Raw genomic sequence first — 13,698 nt, 5'->3', positions numbered from 1 at the left:
GAGCTGTGGCAGCAGATCCCACCGGCTGCTGGGAACGAACACCGCACTCGGGTCTGCGAAGGAACTGTGAAATTCCCCCTCTTTACATAATTCCCTGGTTTACTCAGAGCTGTTAAGTATGACCAACAGTCATCTGTTTGCCGAGAGCAAATAGGACATGAGGAGAAGAGGAGCAAACTAGAGCTCGGCAGAAATATTTTTAACAAATCTGGGTTTTTCTTCAGGCTGGAAGTCAGGGGAGTGTTGCCAGCCTCTTGAGGAGCAGGTTTCTGCAGTGGCCCCAAACTACTCTTAAAGTGGAGCTTCTTAAATTACTTAAAGGGTTTAAGTGAGGTGGTTCCTTTTGCGGCTTCAGGAGCCACAAAGTCCCGCAGGCATCTGTCTGTCTGCAGAAAGGGCAGCTCGGGAAGGAAATGCCTTCACAGATCATACTAAATTGAGTAAATATGTGATTCATATGATTTTCTAAATTTTTTTAAAGCAACCATTTTATGTGAACTTCATAATTTCATTTCCTTTTGGCTTCTCAGCTTCATTTTTGCTGCATTTACTCCTGAGATGGAGAATCACAGCTCTTCCACCCCAGCAGCTGTAGCCAGTTCCTACCTCCTGGCTCCAGAGAGACTGGGTGCTGCTGTTGGGAACATCCATCCAGGTCAGGGTCGCCATCAAATCACCACATGCCAACTGGGGGGGCTATCAGCTATTCCTAACAGAAGTTTAGTTTAAAATAAGGTGGTTTTCAAAAGAATCTTAAGTTTAAAATAAGTTCCAAAGATGATGAAAATTGAATTGGCCCCACCAAGACACAATATCGCTCTGTAGGCAGCTCATGATTCCTGACTCCATCAAAGTGCCCAAAATGTGGGCTGTAAGGAGTCAGGAAACACTCAAGATGAGGCCAGATGGTGAGGACGGGGAATGTTCCTGGGGAGGATGGTTGGGAACTGTACCCCAAGCAGGTGGGAGATGCTGGCTCTGCCACTCCAGCTCTGCCATGGCCAACAGGTGAGGGGATGGGAGAGGGTGTGCAAGGCATGAGTGTGGAAAGATGCTGCTGTGTATAATGGCTCATCCATCTCCATTGTAACAACTCATGTTTCTAGAACGTTTCCCAGCCTTTTAGTGTAATAGTTTATTGACCTGCACAGCAGCATGAAAGATTATGGGAGTTAATTTTTCAAGCTTATCACTTGATTTATTCCATAAAGGTAGTTCATTTAATTAAAATATTCCTGCTGCTGGAATTAGGACTCACAACCTTGAAGCCTGGAGCAGAGTGCATGGGCTTTTCTTGAAGCAGCAGTCATTTAATATGGTCAAGCAGCACTGCCCACAGAAACCAAAGTATCCAGTCCTCTAGGCACACATGCTTTTCAGGGCAAAAATCATGGATGCAGATATCTCCTCCAGTGGTGCATCTGCTCCCCATGGAAGGACCATGGGAAAAGGGGTTTGGTGGCTCTTAGCAGTACAGCCCTGAGTACCCTCCACCACCTTCATGTGGGGGTTTCAGTCTCTGCCAACATAGGGTTGTCTCTTGGGATAATATTAAAAATTATAACTATTTTTAAAGCTTGGAAAGCTTTATGTGCAGGTACTGCAAGATGTTGGTTTGTCGTCCTCAACTTCCAAGCCATACCACTGATGGCTCCCCAGCCTGCTTTGAAATGATCCCTTGTGATCATGAAAGAGGTTCAAACTCAGTTTGCTGCTGCGGGACTGCTTTGAGTGAGGGGACAGGGGAAGCTGCTCCCAGGGGGAGGAAGCTGAAGTTTCCCGAGATGCTGATTTTCTTCTGGTTTGGAAATGAGTGTCTGATAGACACTTGGGGCTCTCTGCAATTTAAAACAGAGCAATCAGACAGCTTGAATCTGCTTTTGTCAGATGCAGCAAATTGCTAGTTATATGGCTGGATATTTTAGTCAACACTAGTGCCTATGAAAAAAAAGAAGGTTTTGGTTAAATAAGACTCCTCTGATAAACTTAGCTTTTCTTGGATTTTCTTCCATTCAGTTGGAAAAACACATAGAGTAGTGTATTTGTTTTCTGCAGAGTTGGCCAGGTTTCCCTTAGCAAGCATTATTTTTGCTGCAGACTCAAAATCTTCTGCATGTGGGTTCAAATGGCTTCTGAGGAGTCACAGTTACTGTGTCAAAGGTGTGTGAAATAGCCACCAAGAGCACCTTGCAGCTACACCACACCTGCTTCAACGGGAGGGGAGTCCATGGTGACTGGATATGGGCTCTGCTGGACCTGCTTTACATCTTGTGGGCGTTATCGTGGGATTATTATCATGCAGCTGCTGTTCACAGATGCTTCTGCTGCTGCCAACCTTGGTTGAGAAATACATCCTGATAATGGGCACTGTTAAAGATCAGGCTGGTTGGCAGGCTGATAAATACTGTTAAGGAATACCGGATCACAGAGTAAATTACAATGCATGCCCAGATCGATTCAGACAAAAATGAGCAACATATTACTTCGTTATCACCTGGGGAGAGTAGACTCCTGGCTCAGTGCTAGTGTTTGGCTGCTGGAAGGGGAGGTGTTCTGGATGGCACTGGAACTCGCTGACAAGATGCAGCTTCTTAGTGGGTGCATCCCTGGCAGTGCAGGAGCAGGAACCCAGCAGTTCTCAGGGAGGGTATGCTGGGAACAACTGGTCTGTGTGTGGGTGAGAAGGGACAGGGAGTTTGGACATGGTGGAGAACAAGAGCTGCATTCCTCTCTTCTGCACGATGGTCATCCCAGTCTGGTCTGCAATGACTATAAATGATCCAGACAGCTCTACAAACGTCACGTTGGAGCAAAATGAGAAAATTGGAGCTTGCTGTCCTTGGGACAGCCATAGCTAATCTGTGAAAACCAGACCAAACCCTCTGCTGCTTTAATACTGTTGCCTGGATTTTATTGTGAACAGAAAATCTTCTTAATACTTCATCCATTTGGATCCAGTCTCTCGGAACTGAGCTGGTAGTTAATTTAGCTCTTTCTCTGAGATGAAACAGAGAGGAATAGTAAGGCTCAGTGAAAAGGAAAATGGAAAGTGCTTTCAGCATCGGATTTGCTCTCTTGTTCCTCCTATTTTCCTTTTTCTTAAATACTCAGCACATGCTCACATGTCACTTCCCATCATTGCACCTCCAGCTGCCCAGCCTGGACATGACTTTTCTCCCACTTCTCTGGAAAGATGCTCCATCTTGAGTCCATCCCAGGCCAGGGGCAGTTTTATCTTCACCTGCTCATTGCAGAAGGAAACATCAGGTAATGGTCAAGGTAGCAGAAGATGTGTGGTGATAGCCAATGGCCAAGAAAAAACACGAGCACATGCAGACTGGAAATAACAACAGAGATAAATGAGTGTCAAAGCTGCTACCCAGTGGTGGCAACTGTGGGAAATCAAGAGTGAGATGTGAAATTTGGACCAAAGTCCTGAGGGGTGACCAGGTGTAGATGGGAGTGGCTGATAGTAACAGAGAGAATGGCCCGTTGGAGGAGGTTGAGGATTGGCCTCCATGTCTCCTCACCATCTCCAGGGAAACCCACACATGTTTATCTCCACCACCATTGCCCTGCTGGGAGGTGGCACCTCTGCTTCCCGTTCCCAAAGGCAGCTGGTTTCTTTCTGGATGTCTGTGTTAGTGCAGGAGCATGGCAGTGACGCTGCTGCTCAGCAGGCCATTCCCAGAGCAATGGATGCTCACCCAAAGCCCTGGGAATTGGTCCCATGGCTTTTAGACATGCCAAAAGCATCAAAATGCTCTCCTCAATATCCTACTGATTTTTTTTTTTAATCTAATGAACTGGAAGGAAATATGTTGAGTGGGGATAGATGTCTATATATATTCTGCAAAAGCACCGGTTTCCAAATTTTGGACAGCTGTGTACCCTTTTTTAGCAGCCCCTTCACACAGCCCACACAGCACCCAGGCTCTCGCCTTCAGCTCGTTTGGAAATACACTTCCTTGATTGCAAAATAGTTTAAATCCTTTGACTTAGAAACATTCTTGCCATTCAAAAAGGATTTTTTTTTCTTTTTTTTTTTTCAAGCTCCAAAAATACAGAAGGTGCTTCCTGCCACAGCAGCTGCCCTAATTTTGGAGGGGATGAAAGATGGGCAGGCATGAGCAGGGGGGAGCCTGGCTGGTGGCTATGGCTGCACAGGGATGCAGGTGATGAGAAGCTTCCAGGTGGGAGCTGCTGGCTGTGGGGGCTCCAGCTGGATGCCAGAGCCAGGGGTTTATTCTGGGGTCCCAGCCAGATGTCCCAAACAGGTTGTCCAACTGGCCCCTTGGCATTTGGGTCAGTCAAGGTGAGCTGCTTTCCCAGTTCTGTGGAATAAACTTTTTGGGGTCCAACAGTGAAATAACAATATCAAAAAGTAGTCTGAGCCTGACTAACACCACAGTTCCTGACAACATGGAAAAGTTGCTGGCATTTTCCTCAGCTTCTGTCAAGCCAGATTTGGGAAGGACTCTTGCTGGGAGCTCTGGGACAGGCCAGGGTACAGCAGAGCAGGATACCTGTCCACAGGTCAGCACTCCAAAAAGTCCATCTGTTTACTGCAGCGGGCAGCGGTGCAGGGAAAGGGTCTGGAGCACAAGTCCTTTGAGGAGCAGCTGAGGGAGCTGGGAGGGCTCAGCCTGGAGAAAAGAAGGCTCAGGGGGAAACTTCAACTCTCTACAACTACCTGAAAGGACATTAGCCAGGAGGGGGTTGGTCTTCCCAAGTAACAAGTGCTAGGATAATGGAAACAACCTCAAGTTGTGCCAGGGGAGGTTTAGATTAGATGTTAGGAAAAATGTCTTTGTGTCTTTGCAGAAAATTTGTCAAGCACTGAAACAGGGTTCCCAAGGAAGTGATGGAATCACCACCCTTGGAGGGATTTAAAAGACATGCAGATGTGGCACTTGGGACATGGGTTAGTGGTGGCCTTGGCAGTGCTGGGGTAACAGTTAGACTCAATCTCACAGCTCTTTTCCAACCTAAACAATTCTGTAATTCTATGATTCCGCCTCCCTTCTGCCACAGGAGGTACTGACCAGGTACTGCCCAGGATGGGATGCCCTGACCCAAGGTCATAGCCAGTGGGGTTTGCAGCTGGGCAAGGAGCTGCAGGTGGTCCAGGCTGGTCATGGTGGTGACAACCCCATCTGCAGCTCTTCTATGGCTCTCCTTGCGACGCTTTCCCCGTGGCGTGGCGGCGTTCACCGGCCCGGCCATCGGCTGCTGCAGTGGAATAAGCTGGACTTGGCAAGAGCACAGCTATTCCTCGAAGGCGAGCGGGGGGTAGCATTGCTATTACTCATCAGTCAAAGACTTTCAGCTGGAATAATCCTCCGCTGGCTACATGGAGTACGGAGCTGCAGGGTGGGAGGCCCCATGGGAGCTGTTTTGCTGACCTTCAGGCTCTGCCGTGGAGGGCTGGTTCATCCCTACTGCAGCCAGGAGCAGGGAGCATAATCCCTGGGATGAGACGTGCAAGGGGAAGGGAGAGACAAGGAGCGGGACTGCGATGGCCACTGTAGCACCTCGCTGTTAGTTATCTGGCTGCCCATCTCTACTTGCCTTCCCCTCTCCATGGCACCAGTAAAGGGGATGGGTTGTGGAGCTGACACCTGGCTCCTGCTCCAAGTCCCCTCTGGGTAGATTTGGGGAGGGAGCACTGGTGCAATGCACACTATCTTCCCTGCAGCTGTCACAGGGCTAGGAGGTACCTCTGCCCATGTCCTTCCCTCCCAACACGCTGACAGGAGCTCCAGTGCTCAGCCATTGTGTGCAGCTTCTTCCATCCTTTCTTTCTGTGTCTGTTTTCCACCTGAGAGAGGTCCCAGCACAGAGAAGGGATGAAGTGGAGCAGATGGGAGGCAGAAAACAAGCCCTGTGAGGCAGAGCTCATCCTGGCGAGCTCATTACTCTGTGCTGCTTTTAATCACATTATTGCAGTGTGAAGGCCATCAATACATCACACACATTTAAAATAGAGCTGGGGAGGGACCATCAGATCCATCAGCCTGAGACAGGCCACAGGAACAGATAAGAATAGTCTGTTGCTGGAAAACACATCACTGGGTGGCTTAGTCAAACGCTATAAATAGCAAGGGATTGAAATAACTGTGGTGGCTTTCAGGGGAGCTGATCTGCAAGCCCGGGGTTGCACTAAAACTTGCCCAGTTGATGGTAATGAAGTCAATTAGTGTGGAGCAGTTGGCAGCTGAGGAGACTCAGCTGCCCGAGGTGTGTGCAGTCCCCTCTCCATCTTTCCCTGCAGATGGACTTGGGAGCCTGTGGCGTTAGGCTGGGAGTGGTGCTACAGTCAGTGGGTGAGGGAGCCAGGCAGGGGGAAGGATGCGTGGGAAGCTCCACTTGCTCCCCCAGCCTGGCAGGCATCAGTGTTCTGGGCTCCAGAAACACGGCCTGCTCTGCTGACCACTGCTTGGGAGTTCCTTTTAGTGCTCCTTTTTTGTTTACAGATTTTATATATATATATATATATATATATATATACACACATGCTAAGCTTCAGAAGCAGCATTGCATTAGCAAGCACACATGCAGACGGTTCTGCATCTAGCTTGAGTGGGATTTTGAGGTAGTTTTAGAGCAAAAAAAGGCACAGTCAAGGTAATAAAAGTCCTCCACACTTTCTGCCCTGTCTGTCCTGGAGGTGGCTGTCAATGGTGGTGTGGGACGCACAACCCCACGCGCTCCCCAGGGATGCCCCTTTCTGCATGCTGCCCCCAGTTTCCCTTGGTCTCAGTCTCTTCCTGGTACTGGGGCACCTGAATTCCTCTGGTCTGTTCCCACCACAGATGCACATCCCACAAGCACCTCCTTCATGTGCTTCATCTCTCCTCCTGATCTCTGGTGCTTCCATCATCACAGACCACGTTTTTTGTTTCCTTGCCCTCATTTCAAATCGTATCACTGCCTCAGCCTCCTAGGAGAGATGAGGGCTGGGGTGGAGGTAAAACCAGGCCTGTGGTTGTCTGCTGATCACATATGATTGTCCAAAGCACCCTTTGTGAACGTGCCCCGGTCAGATTTTGTTTTACATCCTCCCCTCTGTAATCAAGAATCCCAGAGAAGAGCCTTTGGCACTGGTCATCACACCCCCCTTCCCCCCACCGTGTCCCAAAACTGTGGCAGCTGAGTCAAAGGTGCTCAGAGAGGTGTGGGGAGGGGATCTGGTGGGGCTCTGGAGAGTTCAGCTGAAGAATGGGCAAAATCTAAGGGGGAGTGAGCATCAGCCAGTGTTCAGGCATTGGCATCTGAAATGAGTGAGCACCAGGGTTGCCTGGGGAGACTGCAGCTGAGAGGGCCGAGAGAGGGAAGGGCACAGAAACACCTAGAAGGTGGGGAGCCTGCCAGGCAGACCCCTGGCATTGCCTGAGGTGGGTCTGAAACAGCCCTGGCAGCCAGTGATCAAGCATGACTTAGTCCCTTTCCTTCAACACTGTGCTAAAAGCCATGCACAGCACGGTCAGAGCTGCAGTGTTCTTAGCACAGGGATGCAGAGTGTTAGGGAACTGGCATCACACGGTGAGATGCCCCCATTTCTGCTGTGGGAGGGTGTGTGGAAGGTGTCTGGTTGTCAGGAGCCCTTCTAAAGGGAGCTTTCCTGCTAGTGGGGCTGAGAAGAGGGCTTGGGAAGTGATTTTATAGGTTCTTGTTAATTTGGATCTTGATTCAGATACCAGAAGTGTTTTCCATATTTTCCAGGCATCCATCTGTCACAGTGACGAGCCCTGCACAGTACTTGTCAGCAAATAAATGAAATATTCTGGTGAGATTCACTGCATTTAATGCTGGGAGATGAGATCTGGCTTGTGAGATATTTGTACCTCATGCTGCTTATCTTACTTTGTACTGATTTTTGTCCCAGTATTTTAATAGATACTGTTTTGATTGTGTAAAATAATGCTGGAGAGCATAAGTAACTGGGCAGAGTCCCAGGGGTCACATTGTGGGGAGCAGTTTGTGTGGGGATAAAAGACCATGGCTGAGCATCTTCCAGGCACTAGAACATCCAGGTTGAGCCAAAGGGCCCAGGGGCTGATGGGGATGGTGGGACTGGTAACCAGCAGCTAAATGGGGAAGCTGGGAAGCTTCTGGCACCACTGGCTCCCACCAAGCCTCTCAGACCTCCAAGTCACTGAACAGAGGATTCATGTTTAACTGTGATGCTGAAGCTCTCTGGCTCCATCATAAAAAAAAACCCAGCGGCGCTGGGGGAATTCAGCGTTTCATTAACTTGCCAAGTGGTAACGTTGACCAGAATTATGCAGGAAGACTTCTATTCTTGTTAATTACAGTTTTGTTGTCGCCCATTAGTGAATTGAAACAATTGCAGGGTAAGACCTGGTGGAGGTTGGCCAGCAGGGCTGTGGCCACCTGCCAGCCAGCTCTGGAGCTCTGGGGAGGCCGGGCACACACCAGTCCCTGCAGCCCTCACTGCTGGCCCTCCCTACCCCCCAGCCCGCCTCGCCCCTCGGAGGGAGCACGGGCAGCCATGGGCACAGCACTTGCTGCCCCTTCAGCAGAGCCAGCAGGAATTGTGGCCAAATCCAGCATCCCCTGATGCCGCTCGCATGGTGCACAGTTGAAACCTGGCATGGTCATTCCCACACAGGTACAATGTCTCAAACGAAGCTGCCTTCCCTCGGTCCCTCATGCCCTGCCCCCAGGGCTCTCTGCCTCTTGTGACCCCAGCAGCACAGATTGTCTTTCCAAAAACCCACTTTTCCTGTGACTCTTCTGCAAATCCCAGTTCTTTGGAGGCAAGGAAAGCAGGGAGCCCAAGGAATCAGGGCAGTGACCCTCAAAGGCTGTAAGCTGATAACCAGCTGGGCTGGGCAGCCCCCAGCAGCTCACCCCCCTGCCTCTGGCTGGCTGTGTTCCAGTGTGCCCTGCCGTGCCAGCGCCTCTTCATTTCAGATGGCATCTCAGGCACACTTTGGTTTCATCCCTCTTCTTAATTATTGATGCTTTCCTCTGCCTGGAGCCCACTCTGCATCCCAGCAATGTTGCCCATCTTCCCTGCGTGCCACAGCCTTCCTCAGCCCCAATTCCCCATAACTGTGCTCCAACATGGTTAAACCCCCCATGCCCACCACGACAGCGGTTCAAAGGCAGCAAACCTCAGTGCCAAGCAAAGCCCAATCCCCATCCTGATCAGGGCCAAGGTTTCCAAAATTTTTAAGTGTGGAGACTCAGACAGAAGCTGCCATGCCTTTTCCATAAGCTCTTTATCCATTTTCCACCCCAACAAGGGGCACCCTGGCTTTCTGAGCATCCAAGGGTTTGGACATGTAAAGCACTAAATACAGGCTAATTATTATTATCTTCGTGGGATCTGGTTAATCTCAATGGGGATTTACAAGCTGTTAGCAAAGCAGCCACTCCTCCAATGTTTGCATTTTTCTCAGGGGCAGCTTAATCCCCTTGGCCGTGTTCTCTGGGAAATGCTTGAGGCCAGGTTATATGGAGGAGGAAGCTGCTTCAGAGCCAGTCCCTCTGAGAGGGAGCAGAGGTGCTGTGGGATAACCAAACACGGAGCTGATAACGCTGCGGGAGAGGGACGGATCATTTGTCACCAGCAGAGCGTGGGGCACTGGCACGAGTCTGGGAGGTGCCTCAGCTTCAGCATCCTCACATCCTCACATTCTAAATCCCCCTGGGATTTAAACCTCAGACACATGACAGGTGTCAGTGCTGGGGTTGATGGGGCTGCAGAGGTCTCTCAAAGATGGAACAAAGAGCTCAGAACGGTTTACCGGAGGCATTCCCACTGGCACGGGCAGCTTTGCTTGCCTCCACCTTCCCACAGCTGCCGTGGGCAGGATTTCTCTCTCCCTCATGTGCATTGGGGAACTGGGCAGCTCACAGCTGCTGCTGCTGGAGTGTTCACTGCAGCCAGCGTGAGCTGTGATGGCAAATGCTGCGCTGGCTGCAGCAGCACGGTCTGTGCTCACACACAGCTCCACGTGGCACTGGCTGTGACAGGGATGGGGCTCTCCCACAGCTCAGGAAAATCCAGTTATCCCTTCACTACTTTTCTGCCAAAACCTCACAGTCATTTTCCACAGGGGTTTAGATTGAAGCGCAGGGTGCAGGACTGTCAGCAGGGTCTCTTCAGCATTTAAGACCATAGAGGTGCTGAAGGAAAAGTCAGTAAGAGAAAATGCAAACTCAGCATATGCCAGTGTCTCAATTCAAGTGTCTCTGGGGCTTGGCTGGCAGGCACCTCTCACAGCTGGCAAAGCCCAAGGACCCTCTCTGCTTGCCCTTCCTTGGTTCCTGCCTTCCCACTGTACCCAGGCCTCCCTGCCTGCTTGGAAGACAAGGGGCATTTCAGAGTGGAGCTCCACAATCTTCTTGGCAGAGCTATTTTTAACAGACATTGTTCTCTTATCCACTTCCCAGTGCGGTCCCATGAAGAGTTGAGCTGTCACATCTACGAGAGCAGGATGGCAGGGTGAGCTGCTCAAACTGGGGCAGCTGCCAAGAGGAATGGCTGCAGAGCCACAGCTGGGAGGCACCTCAGGGAGGAGCCTCAGACCAACCTGCAGAGACATCAGATCATAGAATCGTAGAACAATTTGCATTGGAGGGGACCTTCATCTCATTCCAACCCCTCTGCCATGGGCACAGTCACTTTCCACTAGATCAGGTTGCTCCAAGTCCCATCAGCCTGATCATGAACACTTCCAGGGATGGACATCCCCATGGAATAGATTAGTACTTTGCTTGTCTGGTTGTGGAGGAGCCCTAAGCCTTGTGCTGATGAGATCACACCAGCAGTGACATCTGCTCTCCATGGGCTCCTTGAATGGGACCTGATTGGCACTCAGCATCTGCAGCACTGGTGGCCAGTGTTGGCCTTCCATGGTCTTTCTGGGCTTGAATTTTTCTCTGCAAGGGCAAAAGCAGTTGTGCTCATCACATATGCAGAGGTCCTCAGTCACCAAATTCTAGCAGGTTGGGATATCATGAGGATATACAATGCCCCATTCAGGGAGGGTGTAAAGGACCTGTGTGAGGCAGGCTGAGTAGTTCAAGGCAAGCTGATCTCCTCAGGCTCCTTCAGGACCATGGTGGGAGCTGGTGTGGTGGTGTGGCAGACAGGTATGGGCAGGAACTGAGCTGAGCTTTGCCCTAGCATATCCAACCCATCCCCTGTGCATTGTGCCCTGCCCTAACTGCCTGCATCAAGGAGGGAGCTCTGCCAAAGAAAAATGGGATCCCTGAATGAAAAATGAAAGGCTACGTATTTCCATGAGGCATGGTTTCAATTTGTGTCACACAATCACATTTCCTTCTGCGGTCTGGAATAATTACACAGCAGAGTGGGGCAAGCAGATCTGATTCAGAGGCACGGGAATGAGTTCTGAAATAAAAGAAGACAAATGCAATCATTAAGATACAATAGGCTGCACTTGCCCCTTAATTAGACTTTCTCTTTGATTAAGCAGTAATTAAATATTACTGTGCTGAAAGGGATTTTTTTTAAATGGCCCTCCAAAGCCCTAATGTATTCTTAAGATGTTTGTGTGAAGAGCAGGGGCTGCTGCAGGGTGCTGGGTGTGGGAGGATGTTTTACACCTGCCCCTTTCCTGCAGGAACAGCCCTCCTGCCCCTCTGCTCCCTGGAGAGCAGGGGGCTAGATGGCTGCTCCTGGGCTGGATTGCTGCAGGAGTGAAGATGTGTCTGTGGGAAAGCCCTGCTGCTCCTGGCCACCACCAGCTGCAAGGCATCTCCAGCATCTCATCAGAACCTGGAGACCCCTGGGATGCAGATGACAAGGCTATCACAGTTCTGCTGTCCCATAGGTATGGGATTTGGAGTCATAGATTAGAATCATGAAATTGTTCAGGTTGGAAAAGACCCTTGGAATCATGGAGTCCAACTGTTATCCCAGCACTGCCAAGGCCACCACTAAACTCTGTCCCTAAGCACCACATCTACACATCTTTTAAATCCCTTCAGGGATGGTGACTCCACTGTTTCCCTGAGCAGCCTGTTCCAGTGCTTGACAACCCTTTCAATGAAGAAATTTTTCCTAATATTCAATCTAAACATCCCCTAGTGCAACCTGAGGCTGTTTCCTCAATGTCATTTTGATGAACTTCATCTTCTCCAGGCAGACCACGGCCTCTGGGGCCCCAGGGCACACAGCCCTGGCCCCATGCTGGTCCAGCTGAAGACCAAGACCACCTCTCGGACAGCATGACAGTCCTCAGGGCCAGCCACCCCTTGAGGTTGGCCACCCTGAGCTTTGGGAGCCATGGATCAGCAAAGGAGAAGTCTGGGAAAAGAACCTGGAGCATACTGTGCTGTTAGCAGCAAAACTGAAAAGATTTAAGATGCTGAAACATCTAAAGGGAAGGAGATGTCAGACCCCTATTCCTGGACATCCCTGTGTGGGTAAAAATAGCTCTTGGGCGACCCGGGGGAGGAAAGCGCTTCTGATCTCTTAATGCAGAGCCCCTGCCTTAGCCCTGTGGGCTCTCTGCCACTCACAGCCCCGCTTGCCTCTGCTTTTTCCAGGCCATAAAACGACAGCTCTTGCTGAGAATTTCACTAGACAAGATTGTCTTGTTCTTTTCTTGCACAGCGTGTACTTTGTTTAATATCTTTGGGAAATTCTGGCGTACGTGTGTACCCAGTATTTTTGTTAACCTAGAAAAAAGAGCCATAAGTGTTATGATTATGCTATTAAACCTTTATTTTATCAAAGAAAACAAATCAGAGTGAGAGAGGAGCTGTACAGAGCTGAGAAGTTTTAAGCTACGGTAGTAATCTGCCTTTGATTGTTTTATTTCACTTAAAACTGAAATACCACAAGGCTGAAGAATGAAAGAGCTGCTGATGCTGAGGGATTTTGGGCAAGAGTGCGCAATCCCTGTGCTGCAGCCATGGTACCTCTGGCTGGACATCTCTGGGTTCTGGAGAAGGGTAGGGATGGGTTGAAGCTGGATGTGGAGGGTTTGCAGGCTATGGCTATGACACTGCATGCCCCTCCACAGCTGGTTATTTGGTTTGGGTGGGCCAAATCCTTTGCACCATCGCCAGGTGTCCCACCAGCAGAGCTCCTCCCTGAGAACCCTGCTGGGGTGAAGCTCCCAGAATTTCAACAGGACTTTTCCTTCCATTCTTTTGCAGAAGAACGAATGGCTGTGCTTGAACTGCCAAACTCAGCGGCTGCTCGAAGGCAGCCTCGGCGACCCTGCCCCAATGCCACTGCCTACCCCAAAGCCGCCATCCACCGGCTCCCCGCGGCACCAGCCGCCCGCTGCCAGCCAGCAGAGAGCGCCCACGCCGGCACCCGTGCCCGCTGAGCCAGCACCCCCCGAGCAGCAACCCTCGCCCGCCAAGAGCCTCCGGGCTGCTGAGCAGAGCAGGACCGCGAGCCCTGCCCCGCCGGAGAAGAAGCACCCACCGCCAGCAGAAAAGAAGCCCCCGGTGCCGGCAGAGGAAAAGCCCCTGCCCAAAGCTGCCCCGGAGCCTTCCAGAGCTCCTGAGAGCGTCGCTCCAAAGGGGAAGAGCATGACCCCCAAACCAGAGGTGGAGAGAAAGGAGAGCCAGGCACTCCCCGAGGCGCCACGGGCAAAGGAGCAGGAGGTGAGCTCTCAGGGTGCATCCAGCTCCGAGCCTCCCTGGGCACCACAGCCTGCCCCAGGCTGGCGTGGTACT

At 50.8% G+C, this 13,698-nt stretch overlaps 1 protein-coding gene across 3 annotated transcripts in view; it reads left to right on the top strand.

The window, feature by feature from the left end:
- The window catches only part of BSN (bassoon presynaptic cytomatrix protein), an 89,256-nt gene that overhangs the window by 60,259 nt on the left and 15,299 nt on the right, over positions 1-13,698 (top strand). For all 3 annotated transcript variants that reach the window (XM_068201567.1, XM_068201568.1, XM_068201570.1), the window contains one exon: positions 13,168-13,626. In XM_068201567.1, coding sequence (XP_068057668.1) covers positions 13,168-13,626 — 459 coding nt within the window. The remainder of the gene's footprint in view (positions 1-13,167; positions 13,627-13,698) is intronic.

The sequence above is a fragment of the Anomalospiza imberbis genome, chromosome 11, assembly GCF_031753505.1.
Source record: "Anomalospiza imberbis isolate Cuckoo-Finch-1a 21T00152 chromosome 11, ASM3175350v1, whole genome shotgun sequence".
Classification (NCBI taxonomy): Eukaryota; Metazoa; Chordata; class Aves; order Passeriformes; family Viduidae; genus Anomalospiza; species Anomalospiza imberbis.
This window is presented reverse-complemented; position numbering and strand designations above follow the sequence as displayed.